The sequence below is a fragment of the Anolis carolinensis genome, chromosome 4 (assembly GCF_035594765.1).
Source record: "Anolis carolinensis isolate JA03-04 chromosome 4, rAnoCar3.1.pri, whole genome shotgun sequence".
Lineage (NCBI taxonomy): Eukaryota > Metazoa > Chordata > Lepidosauria > Squamata > Dactyloidae > Anolis > Anolis carolinensis.
The window spans coordinates 177,699,493-177,720,385 of NC_085844.1; the positions used below are offsets into that span (position 1 = coordinate 177,699,493).

The window sequence follows — 20,893 nt, forward strand, 5'->3', positions numbered from 1 at the left end:
GACAGCACTCCTTCTGCCAATAGACTCGGTAAGGACACCAAGCCAGTCAGGTTAAGCAATTGTTCCCTAACTGCTTGTGTTCTGCTTCTGATTGTGGCCTCAATTAAATGCAATTAATTTTTAAAAACAGCCCATTGTCACTTGTGGCCCTCCAGGTGTTTTGGACTCTAACCCCCAGAATTCCTGACTATTGAACAAGCTGGCTAGACTTCTGGGAGTTGGAGTCCCAAACGCCTGGAGGGCCATAGGTTGTACAGGCCCGGTCTAAGGGGAAATATTCAAGGAACTACTTGTGTCAAACTCAAGGCCTATGGGCCAAATCCAGCCTGTCATGTCATTTTGTGTGACCTGCGAGACCTTTAATGCCAAGGTAACATCGTTGCATTTATACAGTCTTTCCATTACAAACAACCCTATGGCTGATGTGCCCCTCAGTGAAAATGAGTTTGACACCCTTGCTCTTAGTAGCATGCACCTTGGTCTTCAAATGAGTGGCACATCTCTAATAATATGATTGGCAGGACTGTGATTATAAATACCATTTAGCACCTGTTGCAACAACTGAAAGAGAAAAAAATAAAGACATTGAAACAAACTAATTTTTTCCTTTAAGTCTATGTGATATTGTAGGTTGAGGATAGGTCAGAAACAAGATTTGAATGACAAGCTGTTCTTCATAAAGTAAAATGTATAGAGATTGTCATCGATATTTTTATAGTGATGAAAGAAGGGTGGAGTATTCTGTTTCTGCTGAATATTTATATGTTTTGGTTAGGTTTGGGAACTAAGTGACATTGATCATGATGGAATGTTGGATCGGGATGAATTTGCAGTTGTAAGTATTCATATGTTTTTATCAGCTACAAAATGTTATGTGTGTTTACAGAAGCTAATGTTAAGGATAAGCTAGACTAGCTAACTGTAAACAATAGGTTTGCAAGGTAGTGTAAATTTAGAGACCCAGGCTTAAAAACTTACTAGTAACTTGCATGCAGATGATTGCAGAAACAAGGCCCATCTCCATATATCCTGCAACGTGAGAGCCATATGCTTCACCATCTTATTCTCAGTCTCTCTGGAATCACTCCTATTTCTATATCACTTGTATTTCTTATCTTCCCACAGCAGTTGATGAGTTGATTTAAAAAGTTAGTTAGCTTAGCTAATTAATTAAAGATTACTGTTCTAATCACAAGACAGATGTAGTCTCCCAGAATAAACTCACTTTTCAGAGAGATATTTCACACTTTACTTGGCTATTTTGTTTACTTTGGGATATATCATTCTACATTGACCGCCACACATTCCATGAGCATCTTTATAGAGAGACTGATAGGCAGGATCAGCTAACCTTTGTTTAATGGTTATTTTTTAAAGGTCACTGTAAATTTGGAGATAGTGAGCACCATCTTAGAAATGGGATGCAAGAGGTGTAACCTAAATATGTTGTACAAAAAAGTTTAAAAATATATTTTTCTTTAAAATTTTTGTAACAATAGGCAAGTAGAGTATGTATAGATATGACAAATTAATGATTTTTTTCTCATTGCTTCTCGGCCTTTTGGCTAAGATCAAGTGTAGTATCATAATCTGTAAAGTAAATATTTCGTATTAATCTAAGATGAATATTATATAGCCCAATTTTACAGTGTTTCAGAAAATACGTTTGAAATTTCCAGACAGGAATTTGACAAACAGTTTTGGTATTATTTCTTCAAATCCCGTTCAATCCTTCTCTTTCTCTCTACAAACAATCAAATAATAAAATCCTTGTTGCTGAAAATATGTGTTCTTACAGTCCTCCCTCTAATTTATATGTATAACTCAAAGGGGACAGAATGATTAAACATTTACCTACTCCTAAATTTCAACCAGTAAAGTTTCTATTATTTTTGATCCCAGAGTCTTATTTTTCAGATGTGGTATTTTATGAAATGTATAGCCTCTCGGAATTGAATTTTTTTTCTGCATGAAACTTTAAAGAAATTATATTTAGACACAGAAAAGGTGGGTAAGTGGGGTACTGGAGTTCTTATCTTATTTAGTTGTTGCATGAAACTTAATAACTTCGCTTGCTTAATAATAAACAAATGATCTTTCCATCTTTTGTCATCAAAAACATTCATTCAGGCTATGTTCTTGGTGTATTGCGCTCTTGAAAAAGAACCTGTGCCAATGTCCTTGCCTCCAGCATTGGTGCCACCTTCCAAAAGGAAAGGTGTCAGTATCCCAGGTGCATTGCAGTTGTTGCCATCTTCAACATCCAGCAAAGACTGTCATCAATCCATACCCCCAGTAGGCTCCTTGCCATCCAAGACACCATCAGCACAGGTACACTTAGCAATGAACAGTGTTTTATTCTACAGATTTATGAAATGTTATGAAAGCACAACCAGTGTATTGCCTTTTTTTCCATAGTGGGTTGTCTCACCTACAGAAATCATAAAATACAATGAAATTTTCCTAAAAACTGACAAAGACATGGATGGTTTTGTCTCTGGTGTGGAGGCTAGGGAATTATTCTTGAAGACAGGTCTGCCATCTGCCTTACTAGCACATATTTGGTAAGTTGTCTTTTTAATTCCACTTGTGGGAAATTGAAAATGTACATTTTTTAATGTTGATATTATCTGTGATCTGTACTTTGGAATGGCTGTTACAGTTATTAGACATATTAAGATAAAGTATAGTTATGTATGCCGTGATTAAATGGTATAATGCAATGGTTCCCAAACTTTGGTCATCCATATGTTGGAACTTCAACTCCCAGGGTTCCTGACTGTTGGCCAAATTGGCTAGGACTGCTGGGAGTTGAAGGCCAAAACATCTGCAGGATCAATTTTTGGAAAACACTGAACATTGGGAAGCACTTCCTGATGCTAAGAGCTGTTTGGCAGGGGAATATGCTGCCTTGGAAGGTGTCGGAGTCTCTTTCTAAGGAGGTTTTTAAGCACAGGCTGGATGGTCATCTATCGGGGTGCTTTGATGCTATATTTCTGCATGGCAAAGGGGTTGGACTGGATGGCCTTTGTGGTCTCTTCCAACTTTTATGATTCTATCATTCTGTGATTTGATGAAATAAGATAAAGATCCATAGGAAATAGTGAGAAAATTGAATTTTTTTGGGATTGAGTGGTAACAGATGGAATATCTAAGATTTTGAAAAGACTGGCGTAGGACAGTTGGTCAGATTGAATGGGAGTTTTATCAATAATAGACATTAGTTCGTTGGTATCTGTGGTGCAGCAGTTAATCAAAGATACTGATGTGCTGTGGGGATATCAGATGACACATAGGAATCACAAGGACATCTAGGAGGTCAGTACAATTGGTAGCCATAGCAGTTGGGACAGGAAAAAATCCACACATTGGTGGCAGAGGTGGGGATAAGTGGAAGTCCTCACATTATCAACTGATAATTCTTCAGATTGAAGTACTTTGTAGGTATCTGTATTTATTCATGCATTCACAAATTTGTATATACAAAAAGGAATGGCTGTATTTTTAAGAAGTTGCATAGTACATACAGTCCCCAAGTTGCAAACAAGATAGGTTTTGTAGGTTTGTTCTTAAGTTGAATTTGCATAGAAGCCAGAACAGGTAAATTTTTAGGTGTAACTCCAGCCAAAAGAGTATTTTCTTTAGCTTTGGATTGCATAGGGAAGGGTTAAAACCACTGTGGTGTTTGTTTTGCTGTTTATGCCTCTGTTCAGAAGATTTCACCTCACTTTCTGTTCCTGTGATAATTGAATTTTGAAAAAAAAATGGTTTGTTTTGGAAACAAGGATTGGTGAGAAAGCTTCAGTGGAGACCCTCTTTCCCCATGATAACTCTTCCAGGAGTTAATTTCTCTTCTGAGGGATAGATTTCTTTCACTTCCTATTGTCTCAGCCCCGTTCTTAACTATGAATCATTTGTAAGTTGGATGTTTCTAACTTGGGGGCTATCTGTAGTTCGATTATTCATTACTTTCATTTCAGGGTTTTTAAAATCTCATTTTGTGGTTTATATGCTGCCTTTTCTCTTTCTAGATTTTAAGAAGAGAAAATTTAAGATTTTAAATACAGGAGAATCTCAAATAGGACTCGTCAACAGTTCCGGAAATGTTTTCCTTAACACTGGCTGGTTCAATGCTGCAGGGGCAGAACTAATCTAGGCTTCCATTGCTGGCCATTAAACATGGCACTACCAATTCTCTCCTCCCACTATCACCAAACGTTGTTCTCTTCCAGAAAAAATTAATCCCATCAACCCATCCTCAAGCCTCATCCAGTGTAATCTAAGCCCACTGCCATGGATCACCAATCACCATGTGAAAGGAAGTCAAATGAAAGTTTAGCTCCACCCCACATAATAAGTATTTAATGTTGGATTTCTTAAAATACAATGCCAGCATTTATGTTGCACATAACATTTGGGATAAACTGCTAGGATGGGTGACTGCCCCAAAAGAGGGCTGAACATCCTGGCTCTTTTCAGTAGAGCCATCATCAGCTGCAGGAGACATATTTCTTTATCTTCAGTGGGCCTGATAGGATTGGACATAGAAACATCTGAGTCCATAAATCATCATCAGCTATCTAATCCTGCTACCCCCCTGATGAGTCCTGTATAGAGTTTGCTATTAGGTTTGATAATCGTAGTCTGTCTACTATGTTTCCTGTTCTTTTTAGTGAAAATAGCAACCCCAAGTAGCTGTGGAAAAAGTAGAGTGCAACAATTGTGGCCAAATTTCAAAGTAAATAACGAGCACAGTTCCTGGTTTACCTGTCTAACTCTTGATTACTAACTCTAATCTGTTATTGCATGAAACACTATTGTTTTGGATTTATTAGATTGATAAGGAAAACACAATCTGTTTAAGTTGTTGCAGCAGAAAACACTGCTTTTTATATTTATATAAATAAAGAGAGGAACTGTATGCATCTTTCCTTGTAAATATCAGCTTATTTGATTAAACCAATATCTATATACATTCAGAATTCTTTTTCCAAACATGACTCTCCAGGTATCTCCCAGATTTTCCAAGCAGAATAAAAAATGTTGGTTATTGATATTTAGACGTCTGTGACATCATCTGTTATTTCTTGTGCAGTCCTGAAATGACTATGATGCTTCTTTGAAACCACTTAACATAGCATATCAACTACAGGCAGCCCTCAACATTTACTGGGGTTAGTGGCACTGGTCTCTAGTGAAAGAGAAAAACACAAAAAAATGCTGTGTTATTTTACCTGAGAGAACACCTTTCTAGGAATCTCTGTGTCCTCCAGCACAACTCTGTAGTCAATTTTTGCCATAGAGTCACACTGGAGGACTCAGAGATTCCCAGCAAGAGTATTTTAATCAAATCAGTGAATAATCAGATCCACAAATATGGAAGGCCGACTATATGTAATTATCTGAATTGCTGGGGTTATGTATATTTTAAGTTATTTTCAAAACAGCAAGTGAATCCCATCTTGCCACATGTTTTTAAACTTATCTTCCCTCTTTGGATTTTATAGGGCTCTTTGTGACACAAAGGACTGTGGCAAACTTTCCAAGGAACAGTTCGCTTTGGCCTTCCATTTCATCAATCAGAAGCTGACAAAAGGCATTGATCCTCCTCAGGTGCTGACTGCTGAGATGGTCCCTCCAATGGAGCGAGCCACACTGCAAAAGGTGACACTTTGGGCATCTTATTATTATGGGAGAAAAAAACCCCACACAAATAGAAGAGCATAAAGTGCAGGTTTTAAAATACCTTAAATCTGTGGCTGTGCAACATCAGAAGAGTCCATGGTGAAGTAGATATATGAATGAGTTCGGTACCATTTGCTCACTTTATTGGTAATTCTTTCTCCATCACATTGGCCAACCAAGCAGACATGTGGTATGTTTACATGAAGTAAATAACAGTTTAAAGGAATGTGTTAAAAACAGAGATCTTTACAAGTTTAGAGATGTTCAGGTTAATCTGACACTGCTGTGTGACCATAGCTGGGATGGGTGACACTTACTAAAATTTTGAGAGGAGTACTACTCTTAGAAAGTGGAGGGATGTGGACAGAGCTATCCACGTTGTTATCCTCAAGGGAAAGGGTCTCTTGTATACTGGTTCTTTCTGCATATACACAGAAATCTCTGGTCTGGAAGTACTGCCTATATATGCGTGTGTGTGCTTTCTGGCATCTTGGTCATATCTTCATGTTAAGGAGTTGCATGATTCATAACATCTTTGTTTTAACAACAATATTCTATAATAATGCCTGTTTGATTAATTGCTAAATCTTATCATTAGTGATTGCTCATTTGAACAGTAAATGCAATGTAAAAAACGATTACAATCTGACCTTCTTATAAAGATCTCCTAGTTTTGTTGTTACTAGAAGGTTTCTTCTTGGTTGTGCTAAGCTTTCCAGAATAAACTGAACTTCTTGCCCAGAAATAGCATTTAAATAATTCTGCTTTTTGTTTGAATTCAGTAATAGCAAGTTTATTTTTATTTTTTTTCATTATTTTGGGGGTAAAACTGCTTTTGTTTCTTGCTTTACTAATATTTTATATGTTTGCTTTCCTCCTATGTCTTTCCTGGTTTGGACTATATTTTCCATTCTGCACCATTCTGCTTTACATCTTTATTATACTGTCAGTTTCTTAAATCTGCCATCTCAAGGTTAGAGATTATTCACTTTTCCAATATTAACTGTTTAATAATGAGCGTCTCAATCATGTCATGTATTCTTTGAAACAGTAGCATGCTATTTTCCTATAGCTGTTCTCATTCAAAGGTCTCTGCTCTAGATGAAAAGTATACAGAATGGTGCTTGACTGATACCTATATTTTAAAAATGGTACTGGAAATGTTTAATTTACAAGTATTTTTAATCTCTCCATATCTGTGGTTAGGGAATGAACATATTCTAATGTAAGATGTATTATTCATGTCCCAGAATTACACATTTGACTTGTCATATAATTTATGAAGTCTGAAGCTTTAACACTGAGGCATAGGGATAAGGAATCATGTGCCCCAGTCCCCAGATGTTGGATTACAACTCTCATCAGCCCTAGATATCATAGCAAGTGATGAAGAATGCTGGGCTTGGAGTTCAGTAACATCTGAAAAACTTTACTGTAGAGTAACATAACTCATAAGTCATTGCATTCAGTGTTAAGCAGCTGATATTATAAGTAGATAGAAGTACTTCTGAGTGAGAAAATGTTCTCAACCTTGTCAGGAATAGAATGAAAAGTTTAGCAGTGCCATACGTTCTGGTAGAATTATACAACTTTAAAAGTGCCTAAAATATTCTAAATTATGTTTTCAACAGTTTCATTTTCTATTCACTACTTCCGTTAGAAATTAAAAGTTTCCTTCCTTACATCTGCTGAAATGTTAAAAAATTCAGCAGTGACATATTAGTACAGACCTCATAATCATGTGAAAAATTCTGACATAAAGGCAATAAAACAATGGTCAACAAAATTAATTACCACATAATGAATACTATGCAAATTTATGCAAATGCTGCTTCTGCTTCCCTTCTTCAACAGTATGGACATGGAGTATAGATACTTCGCCATTGCAATCTCTATTCTGTCCTAAATCTGTAAAGCTGATAGGATCCAAGGAAATACATACAGTTTACATATAGTTACAGCACAGTTACCTGTGAGAAGAGCATGTAACCTTTCTTCCCTTTCGTTAGGGACAGGATACTAGTTCTTCTGTTTACCTCACTACATTTTGAGTTGCCAGTTTTAGTAAAATGCAGTGACAAGTCATATTTTCTTGTTTATTTTGCAGAATGCACTGGGACCAAGTCCTGTAGCAGACTTTTCTGCAATCAAAGAATTAGATACTTTAAGCAATGAAATCGTTGACCTACAGAGGTAAGAGATTTGTTAAAATTTGTTCTGAATGTTTTTATTTAATTGCAAGTACATTTAATGTATGTGTGAATTTAATATATGGGTGAGGAAAACCTCTTCATGTTCTTCCCAGTCCTGGCTCTTCCAACTTCTCTCAAACAATTCTTCTGTTGGGTTCTACTGCCTAGGAACAGAACCATAAGATACATTTCCTTCCTTCCTTCCTTCCTTCCTTCCTTCCTTCCTTCCTTCCTTCCATTCTTCTCCTCAGGTCTTCTAATCTTATTAAATCTACCAGAGAATGAGCTATTTTATCTAAATTGCCATTTTAAACTTTAAAGTAACTCATCAAACAATATATTAATCAAGCCACACTGGCAGAAAAATCTAATGAATTAATAACAATTTAATTTGTTGAGTTGCTTAAATTATGTTAAAGCCCTGCTTGAGATGCTGTGTACATTGTCTACTTAGCTGACATGGCAAATTGCATTTGGAGAAAACCAGAAAGTGCATCAGGAAACCCAGATGAAAAGTAAATAATCCTGTTATCATGAGTTGCCCCAAATGACTCACATGGTTTCAATTTTTTTTCATGTTTCAATTATGCTTTCTGCTGTCTATAGCTGAACTTAAATAATTCCTTAGCTTGAATTTCATATAAACATGCTACTGTCTGGAGTGCATCCAGTATTTATATCTGTCACCTAAAAATAACATCTCTGGTCAAAACACATTTTGGGGCCTCAAATGTTAGACCTGATGATTCCAAAAATGGCACCAGTGTTCCCCTATCGGCTCTATAGTTTTTGAGATAAAGAACATAAGCCACCTACCGGTCACTGTTTGCTTGTATTTAAATTAATGTCTTTTAAGCACGAGAAAACATATTTAAAATTAAATGAAAAGTGTGCACTATGTCAAAATGTATTTATTTCATGTCAAAAAATTAAAATTTATAAATTCAACCATATATAAGAAACTTGATCTAATGCAGTTTATCCAATGCATTTTTCTGAATCGGCATCCCAAATAACCCCAAGAGCAGACCTGAAAACCAAGACCCCAATAATTTTTGTGTTGGGTTCTATGATATTTATTTATTTATTATCCGCAAAGTAGGGACACTATTTTAATTTTAACCGGGCCGCACCAGGAAACGTGGAGGACTCGGAAGAGGGGGCGGATCGGAGGCAGAAGCCAGACCTGGCTGCCTCTTCCAGGCTTTTGCTGCCGCCACCAGCCTTCACTCTCTCACCCACCCTCCCTCCCTCATTCATCCGGTTGGGGCAGCATTCTTCCTTCCCTGGCTGCAGGGAAGCAGCCAGAGCAACATGACAGACCCAGAGCAAGGGCCCAGCAGGCGCTGGTAGGGAAGGGTTTACTAGCTCCCCAGGGCTTGCAAGGGGGAGAAAGGCCACATAACAATTCAAATAATGTTTAAAGATACCTCCATTTCCCCACAAAACAGCGAGTCTGCAAAAAGCGAACTGCAAAGTAGCAGGGGAACACTGTAGTTCTCCTGGTTTAGGGTCACAGAACTCTCGAGAAAGTGGAAAAAACAAATAGAAAAGCTATTTTTTAAATCAAGCGAACAGTTCATTAGTGAATCTCTAGCTCTTCCAGAGTGACTCTTATGATCAACTTTTACCAAAGATTGGCCATAGAGTTGTACAAATGCCTAGAGAAGTATTTTTCTCAGAAAATCTCTAGGTTGTCAAGCTGGAAGCAGACCATAGTCAGACTGGAGGACTTAAGAGACCTGTAGTTACTTAGGTAGGAGACTGTCAAAAGAAAACATTGCCTGGGCTGTTTTTCAGTTGAAGGAACTGTGCTCATCTTTCCAACATTGCAATGTAAATCTTTGAGCAACACTGATCCAATCACAGGACTATCAGTTAAATTCAAGTCTGTTGCATATATTTAAAAGTACAAATGTGTCTGTAAATGCCAATTCTGTTTTGTAATACAAAATTCATGTGTTACAACACCAACCAAAAAGGGGTAGCTAGTAAACCTGTGCATATCATAGGCGTTATCTGTAATACTGCTCCAGTTTTAGAGGCAGTTTATTCTAACTCCAAATGTGTGATATTGGAATCTTTTGCTTTGATGTTCATCACTATATATTTGCTTACTGTATGCTTACTATACATAGTTTGTCGTGTTCCAGGTAAGTCTTCTTTTTCTGTGAAGTATGGGAACATAATCTTCATATTTAATTTGGAAAATACGATTTACAGTATGAATGAGTTTTTCGATAGTAATACTTGTGTAATGTTTTGGTAAAATACACTGTTAAACTTCATAACACTCAGATGCGGTGTATACTATATCTTCAAAAGTGGTTTCAAAGTTGTGGGAAGAGATGGAGTTTGTAGACCAGGCATGGGCAAACTTTGGTAGGCTGTGATGGATTGTGGGAATTGAAGTCCAAAACACCTGGAGGGCTGAAGTTTGCCCATGTCTGTTGCAGACAATATTAACATAATAAAAACAGATTTTTAGGAGAAAAACAAAGTACAAGTTACCGTATATACTTGAAGATAAGCCGAGTTTTTCAGCCCTTATTTATGAGCTGAAAAAGCCTCCCCCGGCTTATATTCGGGTCAAGGTCAAGCCAGCAGCGGAGCCTGGAGGCCACAGTATGTTTTCTTTTCCAAAACCTCCCTTCTTCGCTTCTCCTCCCAGGCTGGTTATCTTATTTTTTTGAGAGAGAGAGAGACAGAGACAAGAAGCGAATGTTTTCAAAAGCGAAAGGAGACTGTGAGAGAAAAAACCCTTGCAAGCCAGATTGCATGGGTAGAAGGCGAAGGAAAAAAGATATTCTTGCAAATTTGCATGATTCATTACTATTATCATTATTATTATTATTACTACTACTACTATTATTGCAAGAACATTTGAGTCCAAAGGGAGGAAAGGAGGGAAAAGAGAGCAACAGAAGGTGTGTATTTCTTTTTATTCCTAAGAAAACAAAAATGAGGTGGGCTTTTTTGGGAGGGGGAGAGAAGTTTTAAAAAGCCTTTTCTGGCTACTTTTAGAGTTTGAAAAAGGGAGAAAGAAAAGAGGTGGGAAAGGGCAGGAGAAAAGGGGACAAAGTTGTTTTTAGGGGGGCTTTGCTTGCATTTCTTCCTTGGGTAAATGCATGCCCCAAAGCTTCTAAATATTTATATAGATGTTCCCCCTACAAATACATTAATATATGAATTTCCCCCTCATATGCTTACAGGTCTTTGCAAATCCTATGTAAATATAGATAACTAGAGATTTCCATGTACCTGTATATCTGTTCCTATATGAATACATTAATTTTATATGAATTTTACCCTCACATGTTTGCAAGTGCAGAGGGAAAATGCGTATGTGCGCACGCACACACACACGCACACACAGATGTCTAGATAGATATAAACATTGATAAATTCGGCTTGGAAATATTGCAGGATGAAAATGCACATAGAGAGAGGATTTGCAAAGGTTTCAGGGGGAAATACACATGTGAAATTAGTATATATAATGATAGATCTATATCTAGCTCTGCATTATTTATGTAGGCGTTATATGTTTGCCTGTTACTATGTTGGAAGCTGGCCTGAGTCCCCAGGGGGAGATAGATAGGGCAGGGTACAAATGAAGCTGTTGATGATGATGATGATGATGATGATGATGATTATAAAGTTATTGTTGCTTTTCCACTTATAGAGTTAGTTTACTGTTTTTCTTTGAAATACTGTAAATATTCAAAACATTTAACCCACTGATGCCTCAATTAATATAATTTTATTGGTATCTAATTTTTGAAATTTATCAGTAGCTGCTGCATTTCCCACCCTCGGCTTATACTCTAGTCAATAAGTTTTCCCAGTTTTTTGTGGTAAAATTAGGTGCCTCGGCTTATATTCGGGTCGGCTTATATTCAAGTATATAAGGTATATGATAACTTGTAAAACTAAAGCAGCTTATCACTACTTTTTTAAAAAATAGTTTTTATTGAATTTAAAATTTTTCATACAATAATTACTTTTATCACATAGCAGATATATAATGTATCATATAATGCTTGCATAATTATTTTATATCTATTGTTGATTTATATCTATTACAATGTTAACATTTGTCCATCTATATTTCTTCACCACTGTGTATTCCCCCCCTCCCACCCTGAGCCACTTCTTATATATTGTCCAACCAAAATCTCATTTCTTCCTGAGACAGTAGCCCTCCATCCCTTTTTGAAGTCCTTTCTCAATAAATGTTCCCCATACATCCTCAAAATCATTTTTTCCCATATCCCTCTTTTAACTTTTAATTTGCATGTTAGCTTATCATTTATTGCCAATTTCCATACTTCCTTATACCATTCTTCAATCTGAACTTTTCTCCAGTTCCTTGCTATAAGCATTCTTGCTATTGTCAATAAATTTGTTATTGCTTCTTTTTCTTTTTTATCCATCTTATTGTTATTATAAAATGATAATAATGCAATACCAGGGCTTCTTTCCAGTTTGATGTTCATTATATCCTCTATCTCTTTAAATATTTTATACCAAAATTTCCTTACATATTTACAATGCCACCACATATGTATATATGTTCACACTTCCTGACAGCCTCTCCAGCAATTTTTGGGATGGTTTTTTATTAATATTTGACATTTTAATGGCATTAAATACCATTTCCAAATTATTTTATAATAATTTTCTTTAACTCTTATTGATAAATTTTTCAAGTGCCTTTGTTTCCACAATTGTGACCATTCCATTCCATTTATTTTCACCTCTAACTCCTCATCCCATATTTCCTTAAGAGTGGTATTTTTTCTCTCTCCTTCTTTTATTCCACCCAATATTCTATAGATTCTACCCGTCACAACTTTCAATTTTTTTATAATAATTTGTATCCCTTCCATTTTGTACTATTTGTTCAAATTGGTTAGGTTCTTTCTCCTCTTTATTATTTTCTACCCAATTTTTATACCATTGCTCTAGCTGAACACCATGGAACTATGTCAATTTTGTTTCCCCAAATTCCTCCTTTATCTTTTCCTTCTTCATTCCACTCTTAGTCCAGTCCCCTATTTTGTCTAGGTTTTTTTTCCCTTAATACTTTATCCATTATATTTTTTAAATTTTTTGGGAAATTCCTTTCCATTATAACTGGAATTATTTTTGAACCCTCCGGTATTAACTTTTTCTTACATTTAATCCATATGTCTAATACATTCTTTAACATCGGGTTTCCAATTTCCCTAATTTCCTTTCTTGTGAAATCCTTAAAAAATATATTCCGTATTTCTTCCTCTACTTTTTCAGAATCTATTTTTAACCATTCTTTATCGTCCTTGTTTATCATTCCTTCAATAACCAATTTAATCTATTAGCTTCATAATATTGTTTTCATGTTTGGGAGTGCTAATCCTCCTTCCTTTTGCGGTCTGTACCATAATTGTTTGTTTATCCTATTTCTTTTATTACCATTACAATAAATGTTTATCATTTGCTGCCATTTATTCAATTCTTTTTCCGTAATTTGGAGTGGTAGCATTCTGAATATAAAATTTATCCTTGGAAGTATTTTCATTTTTATTAATGCAATTTTCCTGAACCATGATAAATTTAAATTTTCATATTCTAATAATTGCTTTTTAACCTTATCCCTTAATGCTATTATATTTTCCTCTTCCATTTCTTTTAAATCCTTGGTTATGATTATTCCCAAATATTTTAATTTATTCTTAATTCTTATTCCCATCTTGCTCTGTTCTATAAAATCCTTTTCTTCTTTTTTTGTGTAATTCAATAGCATTATTTCTGATTTATTCCAATTTATTTGTAAACCTGTTGTACTTCCAAATGTATCCAAATAATCTTTTATCCTATCCATTTTATCCACCATATTTTTATGCATAACAATGTATCATCAGCAAATAAGCTTAATTTTTGTTTTGCATTTGTTCCTACTCCCTCCAGATTTATATCTTTCCTAATTACATTTGGGAATAGTTCAATCACCATAGTGAACAAAATTGGTGATAATGGGCACCCTTGTCTTGTTCCCCTTGTCACTTTAATTTCTTTAGTCACTCCATCATTAATCGCTACTATTGCCGAATTTTTGAATAATATTGTTCTATTAATCCTTTTATCCTAATTCCCATTCCAAATTTGTTCATAATTTCCTTTAATGTCTGCCATTCCACACAATCAAAAGCTTTGAATATGTCTAATGCTAGTATCCCTACTTTAAACTTTTCCTTTTGAGCCCTCCATATTTTATTTATTACTCTCCCTATCAAGTTTGACATTTGTCTCCCTTTTACAAATCCACATTGGTCCATTTTTATGTATTTATACATACATTTATTTAATCTGTTAGCTATTATAGCTGATAATATTTTTGCATTCTGATTTACTAACGATATGGGCCTATATGACCCTGGATCCGTTAAATCCTTGTCTGGTTTTGGTATCAATATTATAAGTGACATTCTCCACGATTCCCGAATTTTCTCTCCTTTCATTATTCCATTATACAATTCTAACAATTTTGGTATTAATATTTCACTAAAACTTTTATAATACAGTAGAGTCTCGCTTATCCAACGTAAATGGGCCGGCAGAACGTTGGATAAGCGAATATGTTGAATAATAAGGAGAGATTAAGGAAAAGCCTATTAAACATCAAATTAGTTTATGATTTTACAAATTAAGCACCAAAACATCATGTTATAAAATAAATTTTACAGAAAAAGTAGTTCAATACACAGTAATGCTATGTAGTAATTACTGTATTTATGAATTTAGCACCAAAATATCACCATGTATTGAAAACATTGACTACAAAAATGCGTTGGATAATCCAGAATGTTGGATAAGCGAGTGTTGGATAAGTGAGACTCTACTGTATTCTGTTCCTAGTCCATCCATACCTGGAGCCTTCCCAGCTTTTAAGTTCTTAATAACGTCTTCTATTTCCTTCCTCTTAATAGATTGTTCCAATAACTCCTTATCTTTTTCTTCCAGTTTACACTCCCAGTTTTCTTCCACATATTTCCTAATTTCCTCAGTACAACCAGCTTATCACTACTAATGTAGAATTCGGTAAATTTTTCTTCCTTAGAGTGTGTTTCTTTATCTGGTTTCTGCTATTCATCATTTATTTCACCTTTTGCTAATAATAAACAAAATCATCTCTTTCACTATTTATAGCATAGTGTCTTGGCGAAGAACCCATTAGTAATACTTCAGGAAATATTTATAGCAACAGATGCAAATCTGCATTTAAGATTTTCTTTCTCTTAAATATTTTGGCAAGTGAAAAATTAATTTGTTTTATTCTGTAGTGTGCTCAGCTAGCAGTCGGGAATAATGAAATGCATACATTTTTACCAAGAAGGTTTGAGGGGTTTTGTGCCTCATGTTGGTAGATTTGGAGGAGATTGATAAACATGGACTACAGGAAATTTAGGGACGAGTAGGCCTAAAATTTTAACATGTTTGGCCTACTTCCAAATGCTTACTGGTTTTGTATTTCCTCTTTTGGTGTCGTGAATGGCTCATTATTTGGAAATATTGCGTAATGCTGGTGGTCTCTAAATAAGAGAAGTGTTACAACAATGGTGCAAATGGTTTGAGATCACCACTGTATGTATATGATACCAAAAAAATGAAAGAAATGTTCAATAGCTAACTTTCTTTTAAAAAAGAAGTAAAACATTAACTGTTCTTTCCTGCCCTTGCATTTTGACCTCACTGTAAATTGATTGTATTGTACTTTGGACATATAATGAGAAGATGTGGTTCCCTGGAAAAGACAATAAGGTTCAATGACATTGAAGGCCATAGGAAAAAAGAAGGCCAACCCTAAATTGGAATAACCTGACTAGAGCTATTATGACCAAATCTCTTTGAAGACTCTCATTCATAGAAAGAAACAATAGTGGAGAGCTATTTTGTGTGTTAGTTTTGCTACCCTTGCATAATCATAATTGAGCTCAGTATTCATCGCAGTGATTGTGAAATTAGGAAATGGCTCACAGGATGGTGTACTTTCTTCTCCCTCTATTATTACCCACCAGGAAATTAAGAGTTTAACTATTCTTAGTGTTATGTCCTCAGCCAGAGATACTCCAAAATCTGAAATTACCCACTTAGATGGCTGAGATAATTACACTTTTGTTATCTGATGATTCAGTGTATACAAACAGAATTTTGTTTTTAGGGTCCCATCTTCAGATACTTCACACACACACACACACACAAATATTCCAAAATCCAAAACAGTTCTGACCCCAAGCATTTTACATAAGGAATACTCCTCCTGTATTAACTCAGAGTTCATCTGAATGAAATTTCAGACAGTATAAAGAAACTTGCTTAAAAATGTTTTTCTAAAGGATTTAGCTTTAACAGCATTGCAACAATTTACCAGTAGGCAATAATAGAGTGAAATTCCTTCAGTGGATTCTACAGTGAAAAAGTTACTAAAATGCAGTGGCACTAGCCCATATATCAACATAGAAAGTGTGCCTTGTAATGTATAAAGAGATCCAAGGTTATTACATTTATTTCTTGAGTGGGTAGAGCACGGCTGTCAATACAGATGATGCTAGACTGCATTTGCTGTCTGCTACAGGCAATATAGCCAATAGGAAAAAAGCTAGGAGTTGCAGTCTATCAGCATTTGGAGGATCACAAATTGCTTACCTTTAAAATCTAAAGACCCCTTATAAAGTCAGAAAATGAATTTGTTTTAAACCTTATTCTGTGGTGTGATATGTGAAGAAAATGAGACTGCATCTTAACATCTTGTCTCACTAGTGCTGTAGCTCATGAGAGCTATTGAGGATATACTATAGCATGCTGTAAATTGTTCTGCTGCTCTTGCATAAAAGCATGCAAACCCGTATTGTTAGCTGTACAGTTCTGTCTTGTGGCTCCGTGAATCCAACCTGGGACTCCAGAACCTATCTGATGTAAGCATCCAAAATGGTGGGGGAGAGGTGTGCTGTACTTACCTTTTTCATGTTTGTACCAATACTGTTGTTATAATGCTAGGAGGGGGGTACAATATGGTGGCTCCTGGCTTGACAGTTGCAAAGATCACATTTACAACAGCTCTGGTTTAAAGAGGGTTAAACAGAAGGGAGCTGATGCAATCCCTCCCCCTTTTTACCAGACAGTTGCTCCATAGCAACAGTGAGATCACTGAAGACAGTCTTTCATTGATTCTCTCACCCCCCCCCCCCTTTAAAAATAGCTGTTATTTCTACCTACCCATGTTTGGGAGAGGGATGTCTTTTGTGTTTTAGTACTTACCATATGCAGAACATTTATTTTATACAGAAAGAGAACAAAAACAGTCTCCTGTCAATTTAACGTTCTATTATGCATTTAAAAGGAGACTCTGGCTTAGGAGGCTGGATAACAGTACCTGGTGTGGCGGATGTTCTTAAATATTCTTGCATTGTTTGCTGGTCATCTAGGGAAAAGAAAACAGTGGAGCAGGATCTTAAAGAGAAAGAAGACACGATCGAACGGAGGAAAAGTGAAGTCCAGGTAATTGCTATTTGAATTTGGGACTTTGGCTGTGTTAGAGCATATCGAAAAATATATCTCAGTAAAGGAAGTGCCCTCTAGCAAGTACACTGGAAGGATTTCTATACAAAGTAATACCTGTATTATAATATAAGCTTTAGGAACTGAAACTTGGCTGTGAAAATGTGACATTTTATCCTGGCTATATGCTCATAGGATACAATGTATTAGAATGTAAGCATCATGCAGTGTAACACATTCAGAATTTTGTTTGAGAAAGATAAGTGCCTACATTTCCTCATATATCTATTAAGGCTGCATACTGTTTGTAGTTTTTTAAGACTTAAAGGCCATTTGTCCTAATTGAAATTGCCCATGCGTAAGTGATCATAGAACTGCACGTATGCTTTTAAGGAATTCTCTGATCCATGCCATGATTGAAGTAAACCTTTGAACATCTAAATTTCTACATACTGAACAAAAGCAGTTTTAAAAAAGCAATCTGCCTGATAAAGATTTTTTCTGGTTGGAATTAATTTTTAGATGTCATTTTTCATCAACCTTTTTGTTAGTAACACTGTTGTTTTCTGATTGAAAATTAAAGCAGTATCATACACAAAGCTGTTGCTCATTTTGTGAGAAGGTTTGTTATTACTATTACTATATAGTATATAGTAATAAAAGGCTTTTTAGGCATTCTAAAGTATTTTGATTTTGATTGCTTAAATGTAATTTACGGATTTTATATTTTTTACATTGGATGTAAAATGCAGAATGGATCTAAAACTGCACTCCTAAAATATGTTTCCTTGTAGTATGAATACATAATGTAGTATGAACCCATGTAGTTGATTGTAGAAATTTCATATTTGTTTTCTAATTCTGAGGTTTTATTTATGGAAAATGAATCCTAGGATTTAGGAGAGTTCTTCCTGTATCCTATATTGTTGAATGTTGTATTCCTCTACATGGAAAGACTAAAGCTGCAGGGTTTTTTTTCTGGGAAAGGTGTTGGATCTCTAAATGTGTAGATTAGCAGTGTAAGCAGTCCTGTTCCAATATAGAACTGTTTTTTGCATTTTATTTCAAGTGAGACAGATGTTGAATATATTTGTGTTGTCTTTGTGTATAAGTTGGGTTCCTTCCTTTAGGTCTTCCACTTGTAAGAATGGTTTAAGGCAGGTATGAGCACCATACAGTTTGTGGGCCATATGCTCTTTCCAGACTATATTTGCCATATACATATTCTAGTCACCAGCACTGCTATCTCCACAATGGGTTCCATAGCTGCTGCACAAACCTTAGTGGTATGTGCACTCATCATTTCCCAGTAGAATTGTTTTTCCAGGGAGGTTTCAGATGTGGGATGCTATGAAAATGAGGTGTGGACTCCCAATGTATTTGGCATATAATTGCTTGGTTTTTGCTGCTGTCATGACAGAAGTGGCCACAGGGCAGTGTATGACCCCAAATGGGATTTTTAGAGGAAATAAAGAATTGAGGGGGGGATAAAGGTCACCCATTCCTTTAAGTGAGAACGTTTTCAGTGAGCTCAAACGGTTTCTTCCCATCCATATTTCCTTTTTTGCATTTTACCTCACAATGAGCCACCATCTGTAATTAGAAAAGCAATTGGACTCAACTATTGGGAGAAAAGCAGTATGCTCTGTACCTTCAAGTCGTTTTTGACTTACAATGACCCCAAGGTGAACTTACCACAGGGTTTTCTGGGGCCAAGGGTGCCTGACTTTCCCAAGGTCACCATACTAGTTTTCATAGTCTAACAAAGAATTGAACCCTCATTTCCAAAATCCCAACACTCTAACCACTACACCCACGCTGCTAACAATAAATACATATTTTAATGACCAGCTAATTTCTATAATAAAAGACGGAAGGCAAAAAACACATCACATCTCTCTGAAATAGCCTTCTGTAGGTCACACAAAGTCCATTGACTTAGTCCCAAGCCATTTGGTAATACATCTGAATTATGTCATTTGCATATTGGGCATTGCCTCACAATCTAAACTGTTTGGGCCACCATTTTTCTGGCAAGAAATGGTAAAGTCTTGCATTTCCTTTTACATCCTCCCCCTTTTTTTCTTGGTAAAAGCATGTCCTATAAATGTAATTAACTTCTTTTTCCATGTTACCGGTGATCTTTTTTTTCAAATTTCCTTTTTATATTCTTGAATTTTTTTCATACCATTCCTCATTTTTCAGTGTTCTGTTTACATTAAAAGGCTTTAAATCTGCTATATAATATTTTATCTATATATACTTTTCATTAGAAAGGAATTCATGAAATGTTTGCTTTTGCTTTTTAAAAATATCAGGATCTTCAGGATGAAGTAAAGAGGGAGAACAATAATTTGCAAAAGCTGTTGGCTCAGAAAGAGGAAGCAGAAGAAACCCTTAATGGTCTTGATGAAGAAAAAGCCAAGCTGGAAGAGCAGCTTAACACTATCCGGCAGAAATGTGCTGAAGAGGTTGATTTGGTAAGCCTTGGCAACTCATTTGTGAAAACCTGCTCATTTTAGGTATCTCTTCCCTGGAACCATAGTATTGTGTTCTTTATCAGGAAAAGAAAGCAGCTGAAATAGGAGAATGCGAAGAATTACTGGCTAAAGATTAGCAAATGTATTTTAAGATGGTGATTTTGCTTTTTGTCCTGGTTTGAGAACTATACATGTATGAGCTGAAATGCAGGAGTAAAATGAATGAATATAAGCCAAAGCAGAAATAGACAATCTCACTATAATCTCACTACAAAAAGATGGAAGGCCGACCGGACTCTGTACCTGATAACTTTCATCAATGCCTCGAGGCTGTTACTGGATGGCTGCGTGCCAGCAGGTTGAAGGTGAATCCAGCAAAGATGGAGATCTTATGGCTGGGTCAACCGGGCAGTGGGGATATCCAGTTGCCTACCTTGGATGGCGAGGCGCTACGCCCGTCATCATTGGTAAAGAGTCTAGGAATCCTTTTGGACCCTCTGCTGACGATGGAAGCCCAGGTCTCCGCCATTAGTAGAACCGCCTTCTTTCACCTGCGGCAGGCTAGACGGCTGGCCCCCTATCTGTCAAGGGACGACCTAGCTACGGTGATCCAGGCCACGGTCATCCCAAGACTGGACTACTGTAATGCCCTCTACATTGGCCTTCCTTTGTCGGTGATCCGGAAGCTCAAGTTGGTACAAAATGCAGCTGCTCGACTTCTTGCGGGAGTCCCGATGAGATGTAATATAACACCAATCCTACTACAGCTGCACTGGTTACCAATTGAGCACCGGATCACTTTCAAAGTGATGGTGCTTACCTTTAAGGCCTTACATGGTCTAGGGCCAATGTACCTGAGGGACCGCCTCACCCCCTACCAACCCCAGAGATCCCTCCGTTCAGAGGACCAAGATCTTTTGGAAGTTCCCAGTTTTAAGACCTTGCACCTAACAGCAACTAGACGTAGAGCTTTTACATCAGTGGCGCCATCACTCT

The 20,893-nt window shown here is 36.3% G+C and overlaps 1 protein-coding gene and 1 non-coding gene across 2 annotated transcripts in view; both read left to right on the forward strand.

Annotated features, from left to right (window-relative positions):
* eps15 (epidermal growth factor receptor pathway substrate 15) overlaps window positions 1-20,893 on the forward strand; it is a 94,918-nt gene that overhangs the window by 38,545 nt on the left and 35,480 nt on the right. Inside the window, exons 8-14 of the mRNA XM_003220282.4 lie at window positions 776-835; window positions 2,131-2,331; window positions 2,419-2,564; window positions 5,508-5,664; window positions 7,793-7,878; window positions 17,345-17,417; window positions 19,736-19,897. Coding sequence (XP_003220330.3) covers window positions 776-835; window positions 2,131-2,331; window positions 2,419-2,564; window positions 5,508-5,664; window positions 7,793-7,878; window positions 17,345-17,417; window positions 19,736-19,897 — 885 coding nt within the window. The remainder of the gene's footprint in view (window positions 1-775; window positions 836-2,130; window positions 2,332-2,418; window positions 2,565-5,507; window positions 5,665-7,792; window positions 7,879-17,344; window positions 17,418-19,735; window positions 19,898-20,893) is intronic.
* LOC134299048 (U2 spliceosomal RNA) lies at window positions 1,546-1,734 on the forward strand. Its single transcript, XR_010006204.1, has one exon. It is a non-coding gene; the product is annotated as a U2 spliceosomal RNA (small nuclear RNA).